This window comes from Macaca fascicularis, chromosome 4, assembly GCF_037993035.2.
Source record: "Macaca fascicularis isolate 582-1 chromosome 4, T2T-MFA8v1.1".
Classification (NCBI taxonomy): domain Eukaryota; kingdom Metazoa; phylum Chordata; class Mammalia; order Primates; family Cercopithecidae; genus Macaca; species Macaca fascicularis.
The window spans coordinates 3,198,845-3,219,586 of NC_088378.1; the positions used below are offsets into that span (position 1 = coordinate 3,198,845).

General features: G+C 40.9%; 1 protein-coding gene and 1 pseudogene across 32 annotated transcripts in view; one reads left to right on the forward strand and one right to left on the reverse strand.

Annotated features, from left to right (window-relative positions):
- Window positions 1–18,457, reverse strand: part of AFDN (afadin, adherens junction formation factor) — a 141,971-nt gene extending 123,514 nt beyond the window's left edge. For 17 of the 32 annotated variants that reach the window (XM_074036746.1, XM_074036753.1, XM_074036760.1 and 14 more), the window contains exon 1: window positions 17,431–17,793. In XM_074036746.1, coding sequence (XP_073892847.1) covers window positions 17,431–17,592 — 162 coding nt within the window. In that variant the 5' untranslated portion in view covers window positions 17,593–17,793. Of the gene's footprint in view, window positions 1–17,430; window positions 17,794–18,116 lie in introns of those variants that run through there. The other 15 variants (XM_045391748.3, XM_045391740.3, XM_074036752.1 and 12 more) reach the window with 1 other exon arrangement.
- A 335-nt stretch (window positions 18,458–18,792) lies between these two features.
- On the forward strand, window positions 18,793–19,666 carry LOC141410025 (putative uncharacterized protein AFDN-DT; annotated as a pseudogene).
- The last annotated feature ends 1,076 nt before the right edge of the window (window positions 19,667–20,742 follow it).

The following is a 20,742-nucleotide window of genomic DNA, read 5'->3' on the forward strand; positions in this document are numbered from 1 at the left end:
AAAGACAAGAAAAGAAATATTCATTTAATAGCAAAAACACCATAAAATTAGAAGACCAAAATGACTGAGTAGGAAAAACTATTTATAAACACAGTAAAACGTCAAAATGTTATTTAGAAAGGATTTTCCACAAAAACTGATGAGAATAAAACAAATTTCTTGACAGGAAAACAGGCACTTCGCATAGAAAGAAAATAAAGATGGCAAGAAACATTCGTGAAAGATGACCTGCTAAGTGCAGTGGCTCATGCCTGTAATCCCAGCATTTTGGGAGGCCAAGGCAGGCAGACTGAGCCCAAGAGTTCAAGACCAGTGTAGGCAACACAGTGAGACCACACCTTTATACAAATTTCTTAAAAATTAGCCGGGCATGGTGGCACATGCCCATAGCCCCAGTGACTCAGGAGGCTGAGACGTGAGAATCATTTGAGCCTGGGAGGTGGAGGCTACCGTGAGCTATGACCACGCCACCGCAGTCCAGTCTGAGTGACAGAGTGAGACCCTGTCTCAAAAGAAAAGAAAAGAATGCTCAATCTCAACAATGAACAAGGAATTATGAATTTTAAAACCAATGACACATTACTTTTTACCTGTCAGACTGAAAAGTTTAATTCATAATATGCAGTGTTAGGTAAAGGGTCATAGTCACAACAGTGGTAGCATAAACTGGAGGGCCCCCTACCTTTTGAATAACTTGGTAGTTTATAAACATTTTCAACAAGTACAGCCTTTGACTCAAATTCCACTCATAGGAATCTATTTTATGGAAATACGCAAGTATAGGAACATATGTGCACAAAAATGTTCATAGCAGCATTACTGAAACAGTGTACTGTAGAAATAGTGTTCATTAATCGTTAAGAAAATGACTAGTACATGGATTATACAGCTACTAAAAAGAATTATATTTATACATACTTTTATATAAATATGGGAGAATTTCTTTAATAAAGCATGTTGCAGAAAAGTATATATTCTATGATCCAATTTTTGTAAAATAAAATTCAAATACAGCTGTGCTAAATGGTGCATTTCTGTAATCCCAGCTATTTGGGAGGCAGGAGGATTGCCTGAGTCCAGGATTTAAGAGACCAGCCTGAGCAACACAGCAAGATCCCATCTCAAAACACACACACACACACACACACACACACACACACACACACACACACACTTCATTTTTGAGTCCACAGAGCAAAATTGGGAAAGACACACTTAAAAACTCCTTACAGTGGCTATGTCTGGATAGCCAGAATTCAGAGGCAAAAGGGAGACCTTCAAATTTACCCTACAGACTCCATTCAAAAAACATGAACTAAATTTTACCCACATAAATCTTAATAAATACAAGCTCTCCATATCTCCTGCTATAAAACTTAAGTTTCCCTTTGAGTAAAACAGGTCAGTTACTGCCCACCTGAAAAAGCTTACATTAGTCTTCAACAGTAACTATCCCAAGAAGGTGTTTCTCCTTTAGTCAGATATTGAAATGGTAACACAAAAGGTTCTAATTATATGAGCAGATTATAGTACCAGGTGAAAAGTAGCAGCATATTCTCAGAATAAATCTATTATTTCTTACAATGTACTACCAAATCATGAATATCTGCAATGAGCTACTTATATTTAATAAATTTTTGCTGTAAGTTATCCAATTTCTAAAGAAATTCACACAAGCCCAGCAAGGGGCCACACTTTCAAAGCTTTAAATAAAAGGTTTCAAATTTACCGTGCTGAGTTTATGTATGACAGTTATGCCCTTACTGATCAACTTTCATTAATTTCTTAATGCATGCATTCTTCAATTATCCACTGGCACATCGTGTCCTCCTCTGGAAGACCACACAGCCTGGTCTCTGCCCTCAAAGAGCTCAAGTTTAGTGCAATACCCTTTTAAGTACAAGTACTAATGCCCATTCGTCAATCTTAGGAATAAAACAACTCTCTTATACTTAGTGCTTAATTCAGTGAGGAATATTGTCACACCCTTGACTGTAAGTAGATTTCCCCAGAGCAACTTTTTCTTCTCATATTGTAGGGTGAAGAGGTCAGGAATTGTTAAAGGGGCATTTTAGCAATCTGGAGTCCTCTAGGTGATGAAATCTTGGGGAAATTAATGTAACATTTGAGTAGAGAATGGACTAGAAGCAAAGAGACCAATCACGTTTACAATGGGGGGGGGTAATATTTTCACATAGGCTAATCTGAGAGAGAATACTGGAGAAATAAGTCAAATTCCAACTTTGTCAGCTACCAATAAGTCAGCTCCCCAAGTGCACTTGATTCCTACTGAATCTCCAGGATTCAATTTATTTTCCTCCCCTATCCTATGCCATTACTCATTAGCTATTATTGTATTTCCTCAGTTCCTCTCTTCCAAGACTGGCCACCAAAATCAAACACAGTTTTAGTTTTGTTTTCTATACCTTTTTTTACAGATAGTAGCAAATGACTAAAAGTTCATGTATTTTTATAAAACTTCACTGGAGATGCTAAAGACAACCACCAAGGCAGAGGACTTGAAAAACAGCAAAAGCCAGTATTTCCTGAGCAATATTCTCAATTGACTGCCAATCTAAAATTGGAAATCAATACTGGATTTTAGTATAGGCAAACCATAACCTAGATTACTTCACCTAGAAATATGTAGTCCAGATTCTGTGATGAAAGCAATATGTCAACATAGTGAGATGAAACCAAGTATGTGAAACAATACATCCTAGTAGAGGAAGGAAGACAGCACAGTAAATAGCAGTTACCATGAAATCAGGCCCTCCATCAACCCATCTTGCAGAGGATCCTGTGACCCAGGAATGCCAGCCAAATTTTTAAATATCTAAATAAGCATACACAGTTTGAAGTCAATAAATGCTAAGTATACTATGTCAGCTAGAGTCATTATCAGTGTGCCTCCCTGACCTCAGCCCTATGGCCCCATAGTTAATTATGGGGCATTTTTTCATTGAGAGAATGAGTAGAAGAACATCGATAATCCAGCATTACAATACACACTGTCCTGAGAGATGAGCAAAATGGAATCAACTAAAGGAGATAAGGAAAGAATAGCTCCAGAAAAAGGCTAGTATCATTACCAAGAAAAAAAACGGGGTGGTAAATAAAGCCTTTTATGGTCCCACAGTGGGCAACTGGTTTTGGTAATCAGGAACTCAAGGCTATCAAAAAAAGCAGTTCTAGGAGTGTTTTGGGGATAGAAGCAAGAAAGGCAAGGGTTAGATGAGTCAGGAGCAGATAGGGGAAAGGGACAATTCTTGCAGGAAGTGGGAGTAGAAATGTTTGTTGAATGAATGTTGAGATAAAACATGAAGAGTTACAAAACTTTAGCAAAGTTTTTTTTTAATTAAAAAATAAAACCTGAGTGCCTTTTAACAGAACAGAAATGACCAAAGATGAGTGAATGGAAGGTAGCAAGAAAGGACAGAGGAAGAGAAGTAAGAAAGAAGGAATGAAAGGGCAGCTGCAAAGTCCCAGAGGAATGGGATCTCAAAAGAAAGGCATTGGTGAGAATTCAGAGGGCTCTTGAAGTAATAAAATAGATAACAATTATAAAAATGTTTCCAGTAGTAGAAAAAAAATTAGCAACATAAATTGAAACACTCTGATATATTACAGACATCACAGATGATCAAAGAATAGGAATCTTTACAGAATGCTAGGAAGGGGGGCATTTAAGAGGATACCGAAAAAACATTAAAGCAAAATCAGGGAGTAGAAATTAAATTAAATGCAATTTAACAAACTTTAAAGCAAGATCATGGAGGACAAAGTTTAGTAGGTGACACTTTCTAAACTTTCCTCTCTCTGACATCATTGTACGGTATATATATTTTTTTCCTGTATTAGACTTCTATGCCCATTCCCTTCCAGTATAGTTAGCCAGTTCCCCTTCCCCAGCCCACAGGATATTTTGTTCTAAGGCTTTCTGTCCTAGGTTCTTGTCTCTCTTCACACAACTTTTTCCTCGTAGTCTCCTCTATGCCTTGGCTACCTGCTACCTACCACAATCACCCTGAATCCCCTGGCTCTCTTCCTCTTAACTGCCTATGTAGGATGATGCCTCTGGGAAATCCACAAGCACCTCAAATTTGGTATATCTCAAAGAGAACTTTTTATTTCCTCACTCAAATCTAATCTATCACTGACATTTTTTATTCCGGTTAATGACACCATCACCTACCCAAAGCAGCCAAGCAAAAAACTGGGGTTTCCCTGGACTGCTTTCCTTTCTCTCAGGCAATCTCCTCGTCGGTCTCCAAATTCCAATTTACCTCCTTCAGTTTCATTTTCTCCTTCCCTGTTACCTTAGTTCAGGCCTTTACCTCATGGACACAAGCGCAGGAAGGCCTGAAGGTCCCGCCTTCAAGTGTGCCCTCCCTTCACTCCACAGACTCAGCTGCCACGGAGGTCCATCTGAACTGCAAACCTCCTCACGTTCTTTCATCTTGAATGTTCTTAACTTCCCCCCCTTTACTCCACAGACTCAGCTGCCAGGGAGGTCCATTTGAACTGTCAACCTCCTCATGTTCTTTCATCGTGAATGTTCTTAACTTGGCTTACAAGGCCCATAAGAACTGACCATGGTTTACACCTTTGGTTTCATAACTGGCAACTGGCTCCTCAGCCCCAAACCAACTAGTATGTACACCCGCTTGTACACACAGACACACATATAGTATTCTTCTCAGTCACAACATGATGCTATGAAAACATATGGCCCCAAGATCTTAGCAGCTTACAACAGCAAAGCTGTATTTCTTTCTCATGGTAACATCATTCTGTGAGTAGCTGGAGCTCTGATCTAGTCATCTTCATTCTGGCACTACGGTTCAAGAATGAGCCCCAGCATGGGACACACTGATTCACAGATGACACAAAAAGGCACACAGAAGCATGAAACGGACTCCAATCTTCTGCTCAGAAACAGTATCTGTCACTGGCCGAAGAAAGTCACATGGTCAAACTTGATGTCAAAAGGGCAAAGGCCATACAATCCTCTTACAAGGAGGACAGTGAATAACTAGGAATAGTACAATCTGCAAGCCACAAAATGGGCCTGCGTATTCACACACGTCTGTGCACAGATTCAACCAATTTGAATTATTTTTAAATAAGGTCTCAAGCCTTACCCCTTTGCCCAGCTATTTCCTACAAATTTTTCAGGATTCGGAATGAACATCACTTCCTAAAATGAACTCAGTTAAGCTTCCCTGACTAGACAAGTCCTGGAAAGGTCCACTGCCCATGAGCTACCTACCAGGTCTCCCCTCCTCACAGCACTGAACACACTGCTTGCCTGCTGTGCCTGTCTTCCACCACAATGAGATTCTGCTGCAGCTGCAGCGCTCCTCTTGCTCAGCACGGCACCACCGTGCTAGCACAGTGTGTACACACAGTAGGTACAAAGAGGATACATCTCTGCTGCAGGAATGCTGGTCCCCTTCCCCATAGAATATTCCTTCTCATCTAAAGACTCCAGTCTGTAAACATGTGCCTGATTCCCACCACCCAAACAGAGCATTTACCATACTACTGCCATTTTTCCCCAATTTATCTCTCATACTGAAATGGGAGCTTTTTGAGAAAAAGACCATGTGCCAATTAAGTGTCGCATGCTCAGCAAAACTCACATATAGTGGGTGACCACTCAGTGAGCGAATGTGGAAACAGAGACAGAAGGGAACACATGTACTGAGGGGAGGGCTACGAGTCAACCTCAAGCCCCAGATCTCAGTGCCAGTTACCGCTCCCTCTTCTTAAGGCACAGCAAGCTCATTAGATAACCGTTCACTTCCTCCCTTGAGATCACAGATTACTTCATTCCTTCATCTCTGACAAAGTCTGACTCCTAACAGGCTCTCGACAAATACCAGTCTGAATAAGTACATTATCCTCAGATAAATCCCTACAATTGAAGAAAAATGTTTAAATGTCCATAATTTTAACAGGGCTAAGCCATTATTGGAAAAAAAAAAAAAAAAAGCAGCAGAATTTCCCAAGCTTCTCGGCCCATGAAACAGGCACATAACTATTTCCGAAACGTTAGCTGTTCATAGGCATCAGTTCATGAAAACAATAATTTCCATTACATTTAACGTAAAACCTGAAGTGTTTCTCAAATATCAAGCTGGTGATACCAATCACATGCATTTGTAATTACATACTAAAATAAAACGTCTAAAATGCCGTTACACTAATAAAATGTTAACATTACTGATTCATCAGAAGCTTCCGTTCAGAAGCTACACAAATTATAAACAGGCTAGCACTTCGTGCTTGGGTGCCACCTGGTTAAAAAAAAGTTTTTGAAGTTAAATTATATTTTATGCAAGAATATTGGCCTCAAGAATCTAAAAGCAAATGCTACATTAAACCGATACACATAAGGAAAATATAGTGGGTGAACAATTGAAGTTACCTGCATCTAAGCATCCTACAACACTAGCAGAATGAGTAGTTCTTCGTTTATTCTCATCACAGAATCAGACAGGCTAACATGTGGTTCTTAAAATCAAATATTCAGAGTGCCCATGATTCATGAAAGAAAAATATTCCTAACTTCCTACCTAGAAACTTCTTCCAAGGCTACACGCCAAGCTTCACTGTTTCTTACAAGAAGAAAAAACAAAGGCTCATCACCAGAGAAGACAGGCTGTAGGATGTAAGAAGGTACAACAGGCCACTGTATCTAAGATCCTCCCCTTTTCACTTGAAATGCAAATATTTGTTCAATAGATGTTGAATAACTGTTAGTAATAAAGAATAATCTCTTGAAGATTGTTAACATTCAAATGTTATCTGGGGAAAAATTGCTAGTTAATGTGTAAATAAAAGTCTGTGACAAAATTTAACTGAGTGATGGCAGTAAGGAGAACCAGAGTCTCCAAGAGTCACAGAATAAACACATTTTGTTTATTGTTTAATTGTAAGCACAGACCAGGGAAGGGCTAGGGAAACATCCAGAGCAAAGTCTGGCAGGGCAGCACCAAGAGGAAGCCCAGTAAGAGGACAGGGACTAAGCCAGATGGCAAGATGGCGAGGGCAGGCACGAGGATCTCCACAAACGCAGCATCACAGCCAATGCTGTCAAAAAGGCATCTGAACCTTGGGTAGGTCTTGCCCTCCTTTCTTTCCTAAAGGCATAAGAAAGTAATCAGTGAAGCTATCAAGACTTCTTCACTGAACTCCTCACTCATATTCCAATTTCTGGTTGCTATATAAGATACAAGGTTTGTATATAGTTACAAAATAAAATACGGCATGTGTCACCTAGGCTACAAAACACAGAATCTACTATTACAATGATAAAATTATAATAGGGCTTTAAAAAGTCTAGATGAAAATCAATACATCATGTATTTATGTGTGATATACATGTATATGCACGTAAGTACAAGATCCAAATAAAACAGAAAAGATGTTTTATCACATTACGCCTGTGGTTCTTCCTGAAAATTATGTTCTAAATTTTCTACTTAGATATTATCTTCCTATAAAACTTCCAAACACTGGTTTCATTGCAGTGATCTTAAATTTTTGGATTTTACAAACATAGTGGTTAAGAGAAGGTTCCAGAATCAGGGGATGTGGGTTCCAATCATTGTTCTGTGGCTTACTAGTTTTGCATACCCTTAAGCAAGTTATTTAATCTCCCTGTGCCTTGGATTCTTCATCCAGAAATGGGAACAGCAAAAGGACATACCTCACAGGACTGCTTGGAGAACGTAAAAAGATAACATACACAAAGCATTTACACTAATGTCAGGAATGTATCACCTGTGTTCACTACATGTGATGTATTACAATTACTACCAGAATAACGTGATTTTAAAAACTAGATTCCTGACGGATGCATGGCTGGTTAAGAAACACGATTCAGTACTACAGATGCAAACAACTAATAAGCAGATACAGCTCAACATATATACAAACTTTTTTCCAAAATAAAATAAAATGTTTAAAAAAAAAAAAAAAGGCCTGAAAAGCAACTCATTTCTTCAGATAGTAGAACACTGGGTAATTTGTTACCTTTATTTCTGTTTGTATTTTTCCAAATGCTCTAAAATAAGCATATTTGAATAATGGAAAGAAGCAAGTATTTTTTAACTGTATCTTACTACAGTGAAGCAAACATACTAGCTCACATGTTCAAGAATACACTTTAAAAATCAGCCATAAAATATTATAAATTTTTTTAACGTTTTTCCTGATTTACTAGTCTTAATTTCACTGTCCTTCATATTCTCAAAACTAACAATGTCATGAAGGTAATAAAATTTCTTATAAATTAATATCAGCAAGTTTGGCACAAAAGCCACATTAATTGTACTATGAACTCACTGAAGTCACCTTTGCCAATCTTAAATTAAAAACACATTTTTAAATATTTGAGGTCTTAAATATTAAATGCAGTAAAAACACTGTCCATGGTACTCCTGGCAGACTTCTCCTGAATAAGCAAAAGCTTAGCTGATTTACAAAAGAATCATTACAAATTCATATATTCACCGACTAGGATTTTTCATCTGTATTAATTGTCCTGATAAACTAAAACAAAGTTTGCTAATAAGCATGATTTACTAAATGGTTAAAAATTGTGTACCATCATAATAAGCATGTTTCACCAAATGGTTAAAAATTGTGTACCATCATAATAGTTTAGTAATGTTATCTATAATAATTAAATTGGTGACTCGAAAACTCAAAATGCATTTGCACTCATCCATAAATTAACAACACAATATATTTTGTGCAAAACAAGGTGCCACTAAGTAGAAATAAAACTAATCTTAAGTGATGCTAATCTTAAATATAAATGCAGTACTCATTCTGTTTTTATCACACATTTTTTTAATATATCCACATATTATTTTGAAGTATTAAAAACCCATATGTGCATGATGGGTCTTAGAACATAAAATACTGTCTGTGTCTGTGTGTCTGTTTCTCACGAAATAAGCTAAGAGAAAATACAACTAAACATAGTAGGAAAAAAAGACGTCCTTAGACAGCCGATGGTTGGCATAACTCAAGAGTTTATATTTGGGGGACGGAGACTGAAAGGGCAGACAAGTGCCAGAAGGAAGGTCTAAGCCACATTAAACAACAGCATAACTCCCCATTGTGCTGAATACATGAGACGCCACTGCTCCCTGCACTACAAGATCTATAAGTAGAACTTGAAAATGTCCCATAACTAGGTGTGGCTTAGGTCACATCCCAAGTGAACTCAAGTAATAAAAGTTGATGGTCATCACTCTAGCTAATAGCTTGTGGCCAGTATTCTCAAGTAACAAAAATGTAAATGTGTACATCTTAGCACTGATAACTAAAAATTAAAAGGAGGCATTTATAAATACAGAAAATATATAATGCGTAAAATAACTATGTTGAAATGTATCCTTCCATAATAATGAGCTCTATGTTCACATTTTAAAATATTATACATTTATATCATAGCCTTACTTGGAAAACACCATAATATCTACCTTAGAACACACATATTTTTTAAATCAGCCCTAAAACTCATCACTAAACACTCTAGGGCAGCAGCTCATAAACTGCAGTCCATGAATCCCCAAGGTTCCCTGAGACCCTTTCAGGTCATCCGTGAGATCAAAACTATTTTCTTAATAATACTTGGACAGTACTAGCCTTTCTCATTTTGTTGGAATTTGCATGAATGGTCAAAGCAATGATGAGTATAGCTGATGGCACCTTAGCACCACATCAAGGAAGTAGCATCAAAATGCACTATATACAAAACGTATGTTTTACTGCTATGCGAACTTCTTTAAAAAGCCAGTTTCACTTAAGAATGTCTTTGATACAACAGAAAAAAAATGATTGATTTCCTTGAAAATTGAGTACATGTTTGTTTGTTCAATTATGTGCCAAAATGGGCGTACATAAAGCCCTTCTACTTCTGCATACCACAGCTTGACGGCTGTCTCAAAAAAAAGTATTTCAGCAATTGAATCAGTCACTTCTTTCATGGAACACCATTTTTTCACTTGAAAGAACAACTGTGCTTATTTAGGCTTGGATATTTGACAGACATTTTGTCAAAAATGAATAAAGCAAGCTTATCTCTTCAAGTGCTACCTATGACAGGGATGTCAATAATAAAATTTGAGCTCTGAAATGAAAATTTTAAAAAAACTTGTATCCACTACTGAGAGTTTGAGAGCTTCCCCATATTTATAATTTTTCTGATGAGATCAGTGGTGATATTAACAAAAGTTAACATTTTGATATTCTTTAAATAAATTTGTCAACATTTAGTAGATTTGCATAACTCAGTGAATCGATTTTTCCTAATAATCAACATGAGGGAAGAAAATCACACGTGAGTAAAAGAACCATTCAAAGTGCAAGGCAGACAAATTTTTTTTTTGAGACAGGGTCTCACTCTGTCACCCAGGCTTCAGTGCAGTGCAGTGGCTCCTTCACAGCTCACTGCAGCCTTAACCTCCTGGGCTCAAGCAATCGTCCTGTCTCAGCCTCCCAAAAAGCTGGGAACACAGGTTATGTGCCACCCTGCTTGTTAATTTTTTTTTTTAAATTTTGGTAGAGACGGGATCGCACTGTGTTGCCCAGACTGGCCACAAACTTTTGGGCTCAAGGAATTCTCCTGCCTTGGCCTCCCAAAGCGCTGGGATTACAGGGATGTAATCCACTCCACTGTGTAGAGTATGAAAAGTATTTAAAAGAATCTCCCAAAGGAGGATAGCAGAAATGAAAATAAAGTAAGCTCCAATTAGAATCCTTGACACAACTGATTTTACTCCCAATGTCTCTTAAAAATAATCATTCCATGGGTGGCAGGAGGGGTGTTTTCATGGCGCGATGCACCGTGACTTGTTATTCAAGATGTATGTCCACTGTTCCATCTACCAGGTTTTATACCCTTCCAAAAAAAAAAAAAAAAAATCATTCAAATTAATGGCATTCACAACAACCTGGATGGGACTGGAGACTATTATTCTAAGTGAAGTAACTGAAGAATGGCACACCAAATACCGTATGTTCTCACTCCTAAGCGCGAGCACTTATGAAAATACAAAGGTATAAGAATGACACGATGGACTTCAGGGAGTCGGGGGAAAGGGTAGGAAAGGGTTGAGAGATAAAAGACTACTAACTGGGTTCAGTGTATACTGCATGGGTGATGGGTGCACTAAAATCTCACAAATCACCACTAAAGAACTTACTCATGTAACCAGATACCACCTGTTCTCCAAAAACCTACAGAAATAAAAAAATTTAAAAAATAATTCCAAGTTTCTGCCAATGAAATTAATGCAAAAAGTGTAATGTAATGTAACCTAATAACTCATTTAAAAGTTCACGTAAAATCATATTATTGAAAAACAAATGTTCTTTGCAACCTATGTAAAATCATGGTATACTGCACGAGCATCTAGGAGTCTGCAGCACTCAGAAGTTTATTTGGATAACAATAACAATATTTAAAATAACATATTTGAAAGATATCTTCCCAATCTATGAATTTTATACTAAGCATGTTTATAAGAGGTTATGAAACTTAAAAAATACAATGTTTTTAAAATAGTGGATAGTGTCTGAGGGTGACCATATTGTCACTCCCATTTCATTTTCTCTACTTAACATACAGAACCAAAGCCAAAGAAGACGGGTGAAACTGGCAATCTCAAATCTCAGTACCAAAAGCTGGTAACAGTGAAAAAAATGACAGAATTTTTGGTGGTTCTCCTATAAAAAATCAGGAACTAGAATAATAAGTAGGCCACAATGGAAAGTACCACTATGAGCAAACAAGAATAAAGAGAAAGTAAATTCTTGGAAGAACCAAAAGTTTTAAGTTTGCGAAGAGCAGAAACTGCCTGATTTTCCTTTAATAGAACATGTATGAAATCAAGCAAGAGAACTTGCTAGGATTCTGAATAAAACAGCCCACTGCACCACTCAGCCAATAAAACACCCCCCAAACAACAGTAACAAATGAGCATTTTTTTCACGGATCATAATGTTGGGTCAATCTTTCTTCTGTTCTGAAAATCAAAAGTACTTTCAGGTGGAGTTTTAGGAGGCAAAACGCACGACTTCCTCATTTAGAAACAACCTAGCCTGCTGCTGTTACTATAGTCCGGTGGCAGAGCTAGACTAGAGCCAGTCTCAACTGCAGTATGTACTTTTCAGCCTGCTTCTACCCTACCGAAGAGGAAGATGGTTTTCAAAACACACAAAGAAAGGTCCGAATATTCTGTGAAAATGGTCTTGTCCTGTCAGCCTAGGTCAATCGGGCACTAATAAACTTCAGGAAGTTTGAAACTGCAGAAACTGAAAACACAGTGCCAGCAAGTCCACCCTGCTCATACCTCGAGTTAAAGGAGACAACTCCAGTTTATGCCTGTTGTCCTGGTATAATGATTAATAGTGCCCACTTGCACTCACAGGGTTCCATATGGCCAGTCTAACTAGAAAGGACTGACGCTTACAAGATAAAGCGAGTTGTGTATATTCAGCCTAAAAACATAACAAAATGTAAACATGTGCAACGAAGACTGACATTTCTTATTTTCTGTAAGCCACACAATTTTAACATTAAATTTCTTGGGGCAAAAGCACAAAAATTTTGGCTCTTTTCCAGCCATAGTAAACTATTCTATTTCAGTTCCTCAAAAGTTTCACTCATGACATATACGAATAAATTCGTAAAGTATAAAAATTCAAATTATTCTTTACTTTTGGAAACATACTGGGAAAATACCTTCCTGCTTATATTTGAACCACCTCTCTATATGCTTTTTCTCACTTTATTAAGCACATTCACTTTCTAAATTAAATTCTAATATGGTTTTGGTCAATCATATACATCAAAATGATTAGTGAATTTTATGTTTTTATGGTTGCTAGAATAAAATCTCAACCAGCTGACTTGAGCTAGGCAATGATCTCCCTTACCACCTCTCAGCCTGCTTTAGCCCAGTTACACACAACGAGAAATGTTAAGAAAAATCTTCTAATCATGAATAAAGATGGTACAATTTTGAGAACATGCACACACCTGCTATGAACTCCTACATACGGAGACACGAACTGGAAGCCCACCAGTAGATTTTCAGGCCCTATCAGCACATCAGTGTTAGCCAACTCTGACAGGCCCAGAACTGGTTAAAGGGTCTGTGGGATTTGGCACACTGCTTAGTATCCAACTTGCAAGTGTAAATGTAGGTCACACAGATACATTTGATCCCCGTCTTCAGTATCTACAAGGTGAATGGGTATACCCTATATACAATCAGCCAGAAAACTAACTGAAATAGCAAACATTTGAACAACAGCAGAAATCAAGACTCGATCTAACCTGAAAATAATTTTCAACTGAGAAGTTCAGTCTCATATGTTCAATAACTGCTATCTGCATACACATTTTATTTATAATAAAGAAACATGTTTATATCAAAATAAATGCTATACTACTTATTAGTACATACTGACATTACACCAAAATTCAAGTCTTTACGGTAAAACTGTTTATAAACAAATTAGTCTATGCCACCATATTAACCAACACCTAGAAATAATGCTTTATATACTGCAATTGCTCAATCAAATCCTTAACGACAATCATAAACGTTTCTTAAGCTTCCCACCAATTTGGTATCATATCTTGATCACTTACGACCCCTATTTTTCAAGAATATGAAAGACTCATTTCTGCGATTCTGCCACTATTAATTTAACCACAATCACAGTTTCATAGTGTTATAAAAGTCTATAGTTATACTTATTTTCCATGAGGTCTACAAATTATGAAAAATAAAATTAATTTTCACTAGCAGGAGGACAGCAAATTGAAACTTGCCTAAGATGACTCAACACTGTTAGATAAGAGCTGTCCCTCAGACTCACAAGAACACACCGAATCAAACATAAAACTTAACCAGTTATTAAAGGAAATAAAGATTTTAAAAGGTTATAACCACCAATGAGATTCAACTTACCAAAAATAAAAAATAGAGATGCCTATAAATACTAAATGGCAATCATCCATCTCATTATAACATCAGTCACCAGAAAGAGATCTTTAGCAGTACCAATGTTTAAAAATACAACTATTGACAGCCAGGCACAGTGGCTCATGCCTGTAATCCCAGGACTTTGGGAGACCAGGCAGATCACCTGAGGCTAGGAGCTCCAGACCAGCCTGGCCAACATGGCAAAACCCTGTCTCTACTAAAAATACAAAAGGTAGCCAGATGTGGCACATACTTGTAATGCCAGCTACTCAGGTAGCTGAGACACAAGAATCACTTGAACCTGGAAGGCAGAGTTGCAGTGAGCTGAGATTGCGCCACTGCATTCCAGCCTGGACGAGAGAGTGAGACTCCAACTCAAAAACAAAACAAAACAAAAAAAGTTTCAAATATAGTTCAGTTGTATGATAAAGCATAGTCACAAGCTATATATTACTCTGGAATATAGATAACAGCTATAAGTTATGCAATTATTACCACTTCACCTGAAGACTTCCTACTCTACCTCTGCTGACAAAGTTATTTCTTACACACATCTCTGGAAAACATGAATCACCACATTACTTCTTGATTAATCGGAGCATTAAAATATAATGTATTCACCTGTAACAAAGCATATGTAGGTATCTACATAAATTCTGGGTTATTTTCACCATCAGGGCAAGAAGGCGGCAATAAATTCAGTAAAAAATAAATGACTTTAAGAAGTATCTCATGAAGCTAAACAGTCAATACCTAGCATAATTTCTGCATTTAAGTGTAAGCTTCCTGCAAAACTAAGAATAAGACATGAAAACGTAAATATTCACTGGTCTAATAAATACTCTCCACTAAATTTTTAGAAAGTATATATCCCATATTTTGTCATGAATAAAGGTATATACCATGAAGGCCATATTTGACATTCTTTCCACACAGTATTTATTGAGCCCCTACCATGCAATACACACAACAATTATTCAGGAAAATTCTACACTCTTGCCTTCGTGTAGTAAGAGAGGGAGACAGACATACCAATGGCAATGACAAGTCATGGTACGTTAAAACCAACAGGGAGACCTTTAGATAACCAGAGAAGCCCTCCTCTGAGGAGGTGACAGGAGAGATTAAAAGGACTCTGCTGTCATAATTAACTAGGAATCCCTAAAAGAAAACAAGGCATAACATTAAAAATAAGCAAAGGAATGACTATACATACTTTAAGGAGTTTCTGTGGGCTATAGTTTTTCATAGTAATCAAGACATTAAGTTAGCTTAGCATCAATCTCCTGGTTATAAAATAACAACATTAGGTTTAAATCAACTCTCATTTTACAAATTCCAAATGAATCTAGGATCCAAGTGACAAAGAGCCTGAAAAATACTCCAGTGATAGCCTGCTTATTCTTTGGAAGCCCTTCTTTTACACACAAATGTGAATACAAAGGAAAAAGCAAACTTAGCCAAGATGATATTAAAACATACTCTAATTTTCTTAAAAAAAGAATGTAATCCAAAGAACCAAGTTTATCATCTTCCTAAACACAGAAACCACAAAATTATCAGTGGTTATCAAAGCTGCCTGAAATCACCAATCACAGATGATTAATGAAGTTATAAAATTTGAAAATAGATACTGATCACTGTACCAGAAAAAAAAAACAAACAAAAGAAAACCCACAACTATACTCTCATACGCATAAAAAGATTACCCAAGTAAATAAATACAGGACTTAAATCTTATTTCTACAAATCAACTCCTGCAGTGAATTTGTTCAACATCTACTGAACATCTGATAAGGACCAGTACACAATGCTTCTGTTCTTGCAGAAAACTAAAAAACTGAACTTGTGATGGCCAAATAGACTAAAAATAATCATTAGATGGTTAAAAAAAAAAAAATTCACACGAGCTTAGACAAAGCAAATTGAAACTGTTGGCCTTGAAATACTGGCTGAATTACTCATATTAAGTTTACCTACATCATAATAAAAGATACAATATGTTAAATGCAAAGCTTAACTAGGACCTGAATAAATTTAATAGTACAGGAAGGTTCTGGAGAAAACAAAATAGAAAGTGTGAGCCAGCCACTACATAGTGAAAAAGCTAAAAAACCAACATACGGACATTCTTAAAAACCAATTCATTTTATTATGAAAGGCTTCTAATACAATTCTGAAAAATAATTTCTAAAAATAGAAACGTTCAGATATAAGCAGGGAGAAAAAATAGTAAATGAAATAATATATCATCTTTTTTTCCAAGTCCTTCAATTCTTGTTTTGCTTCAATGTATGTACACAGCAAACTTTCACCTACAGTATAACTGAAAAAAATAGCTTTCCAAATGACAGGCCAATTTTAGTAACTAGTCATATCACTAAGAAATAAAAAGTTTCAACTGAGTGCTTAAAATAGAATTTAAATCAATGAACTATGTTTCTGATTTGAGATTTTTTTTAAATGCTAACTCAATTCAAAATCCCAAAAAGCTGAATTCTCTTTATTAAATTGAAAAAAGATTCCTTAAACCAAACTTGAGAAATCTCTCAAAAAAAAAAAAAAAAATCCATTCAAACAAAAAAAACTACATACCAAGAAAATGTTTTACGGTCATTTTTTTTTAACTTGTGATAAAAAGAAAAATGAATTCATTATTCTGAAAGAAAGCATAATCCTGAAACTAAATTATGCCCCCTTTCTAAAGATATACTAAATAGTCTATGAACGAACACTTAAGTACATAATACTAACTCGCTTACTAGAACCTAACTCGTAAAATCATTACAGAAGATGAATGAATCAGGAGTAACTTAACATAACATCTATGCTCAAATTGGCAACCTGAGCCTAATGATGTGTGTCAGGATTCAACTAAGGATTAAGACAAATGGCTAGCTACCCACGTCAAGTGCAGTCACAGGTACAGGCGAAGACAGAAGAAATAGAGTCCTTCCCATGACTGGCAAAAAAATCAAGAAATCAGAGAAGCAATAGTCAAATTTTCTCCAAAATATACAGTGGAATTTAATGATAAAAGGAATACATTTCATAAGAATGTTCAAATTTGCCAAACCCGTTCTGTTGCCTAGGAGCTAGTATTTTATAGCAAGTGTTAACTATAAATCACCTATTACAACAAATCAAAAATAGACGCTATTAAAATGATTTCCTAAACAGGCACAAAACTTGAGGGAAACGTTTTTTATGCTATTAAAGTCTGTGCAGCCACCGAATGAACAGAGCGCGGAACCGACCCTTGCAGAGCGATTTACAGGGTTGTTCCCTGACCCTTCACCTCCCTCCCCTCTCCACAGAGCCCTTCCTGGTGGACTTGGACTCACACACTTTTTTAAAAGCTGCTCGGAACGCTTTCAGCAGCTTTGTTATAAACAACCCCCATTGTTACCAGGCCAGGAGAGAGCGTGATTTCCTCCTCCTCTCGGGGAGCCAGCCCGGGGCCGGCGCCTCCCTCCGGGCAGAGGCCACCGCAGAGGGCCCCTCCTCGCAGCCCCAGAGGTGGAGAAGGCACGCCTTTCCTCGGGGGAGTCCGATTCCCGGCCTGTGCCATCAGGGAACCCGCAGCTCCCGAACTTTGTGATACTGACTTTCCCCTCCCAGCTGGCAGCCTGCAAGTTTGTGAACCTGAAGCACAGCCCGCCTCCCAGGTTCCATCCCGGCCACGGCGAAGGGGCGCCGCGAGCCAGAACCGGGCTGCAGGTGGAGAGCTCCTGCCCCGCGCGCCGCCGCGCCCCCCGCGCGGCTGGGGATCAGGCCGGGGCCGCGCCGCGCTCGCGGCGGTGGGGGCGGCGACCCAGGTGAGACACCAGGTGAGCGGCCGGAGAGGGGAACAGGTGACTGCCGCGCCCCGCCAGCCCCCGCGACCCCGGGATCCACCGCGGCAGGGGGACGGGGGCTGCGGGGGACGCCGGGGCCCGCGGTGGGCCTGGGGGAGGGGGAGGGGAGAGAGGGGGAGGAGTGGGGGAGGGGGAAGGGAGGGCGGGTCCGCGGCTGGCGGGCGGCGGCAGGGGGGGAGGGGCGGGGCGGGGCGCGGCGGGCGGGGGTCGCGCAGGCCCCGCGCCCCGCGGCGCTCACCTCGGTGGGCTGGCTGATCTCGAACAGGTCCAGCCGGTTGGCGTTCCAGTGGTGGATGATGTCGGCCAGCTTCCGCCGCTCCTCGTCACGGCCGCCCGCCGACATGGTCCCGGCCGCGCCTCCTCAGCCGCGCGGGGCCGGGGCCGGAGGACGGGCCGAGGACGACAGGTCTGCGGGGATCCGACGCCCCTCGCCGCCCCCCGCCGGCCGCCGCCGCCTCCGCGCCCGCGCCGCGTCCTCTGACTCGGCCTCCGCCTGGGGCTCAGTCCGCGCCGCGCCGCGCCGCCTCAGCCCCGCCGGCCGGTGTGCGCCCGGCGCCCGCACCCTCCCGCGCCCCGCCCGCCGCCGTGCGCGCCCCCGCCCGCCGTGCGCGCCGCCGCCCGCGCGCCGCCGCCGCACCTCCGGGCCGCTCCGCTAGGTGCTGCTGCCGCGGCCGCCAGGGAGGGAGACGCCGGAGGGCGGGCCCCACGCGGCGCTAGGGTTCGGTCTGGACTGGCGGTGGTGGGTCCGGACCGGCGGTGCCGAGTTCTGTCCCGACCAACGGTGCTAGGTTCGGTTCGGATGCGCGCTGCTGAATCTAAATGGGCGGTGCTGGGTCCGACGGAAGGTGCTGTGTTCAGTCCGGACGCGCGGTGCCGTGTCTGGACGGGCGGTGCTGGATCCAACTGGGCGGTGCTGGATCTGGACTGGCGGTGATGGGTCCGATGGGCGGTGCTACATTGGGTTCGGACGGGCGATGCTGGGTCCGATGGGCGGTGCTGAGTTCGGTCCGGACGGGCGGGGACGGGCGGTGCTGGGTCCAAATGGGTGGTGATGGATCTGGACGGGCGGTGCTGGGTCCGATGGGCGGTGCTAGGTTCGGTTCGGATGGGTGGTGCTGGGTCTAAATGGGCGGCGCCGGGTCCGATGGGCGGTGCTGGGTTCGGTCCGGACTGGCGGGTCTGGGTCTGGACGGGCAGTGCTGGGTCCGAACGGGCGATGGGTCCGATGGACTGTGTTAGATTCGGTTCGCACTGGCAATGCAGGGTCTAAATGGGCGGCGCTGGGTCCGATGGGCGGTACTGGGTTCGGTCCGGACGGCCGGGTCTGGGTCTGGACGTGCGGTACTGTATCCAAGTGGGCGGTGCTGGTTCCGGACGGGCTGTGCTAGGTTAGGTCCCGACCGGTGGTGCAGGGTCTAAATGGGCGGTGCTGGGCACAGCAGGGGACAGGTGGGCGTGGCGGCACAGGTACGGAGCGCAGTGCGGGTGCGGCGCCCTCCGAAGGGCCTTGCGCTCCCCGCGCTCGCTGCTCCTCCAACCTGCGCATTGCCCCGGGGCTGCTGCGTGTTTCTTCCAGGGTGATTCCTTTCTGCTGGGGTCACTTCGAAGCTGACCTTTTCAAGCTGTTTTCTTCCGAGGAGGATACCTTATTAGGCTTTGTGTGCATTTCAAGTGTCATGTTTTCCGGACCGCGCCCCGCTGCTCCCGGGGTGTTCGAGCCCCCACACTGCTGTACGGTGTTCCTCTCGCTGAGTGAGGTTGGAGGTTCCCACTGCCTTTGTGTGTCTCCTTAGAAAACGCCTCTTCTCGCAGACACATTGTTATCTGCAAGTCCTTCGCAGATGTAGAGAACGGACTGCAGAGTTAATAAACGTCGAAGGGAAGCTTTGATGCGCCCCTGTTGGCCCTGAGAGATGCCGCGTGAGCGTCATTTTAAATCCTGTACCTGTACGTGGACGTGGAAACCTGAAATTAATTTCAGTAGCAAGCTTTGTGAATTGTAGGGCTTTTTTTAATTAGGTGTCTTTTTTGTAACTGCTCCTCCCCTCCCCCACCCTTTGTTTTGGCTGTAGAACACATCCCAGCAGTCTCCCCATGCAGTATTCAGTCAGGCGAAGTTGCGTTCTTACGTTATCTGTGATGTGTAACAAAAAAGCGTTTATCTTTGAAACACTAAGGCAAGTAATGAGAAGAGTGAACTATATTTGACAAAGCCTTTTTATTTTTGTCATTACTTTTTCTTCCAGTGTGGAAATAATTTTTCTCTCCACCAACTGGATTTTCTCTTTTGCAGACAATTAGAGAATTCTGTCATCCTCACTGGGTTCTGTCTTTTCTACTGCACTTGTCCAGTACAGCTACATAAGGAGGCTTCTCAGCAGAGGAGCCTGGGGTGTTGAACCAGTGCCATGGGGGAATGAATTATGCAATAGATCGCTAGTCTCCTTTCTTAAAATTAAAGTGTGGTGACGTGCAGAAAAGCATCTGTGTCTAAATGGCATCTTCATGTTGTAGCACTCGGTTTCTTTATGCCTTTCAGTTCCTGTGCTTCTTGATAGACTCGAGTTTTTACTGTGTGAGCATCCCCATGCCGGCACAGCGAAGGACTCTCACTGGGTTCTACATGTGCTGCACAGATCCCTGGCACAGCGTTAACTGAACCTCAACTGCAGGAGCTTCATTCCCGAGGATGCTGTTACCAAGAGTAACTTGCCTCTTGAAGAATGAGTTTGCAAAGCTGGCAGTTAGATTGCTGATGTCCAAAGTAAGTATGTGTAGCATCGCTAAAGAGAAAATTCAGGATTCCTGGAAAACAGTTACGGGCTCTCTGCAGTGTTATTTTTGTAATAAAAAACATGTAGCAT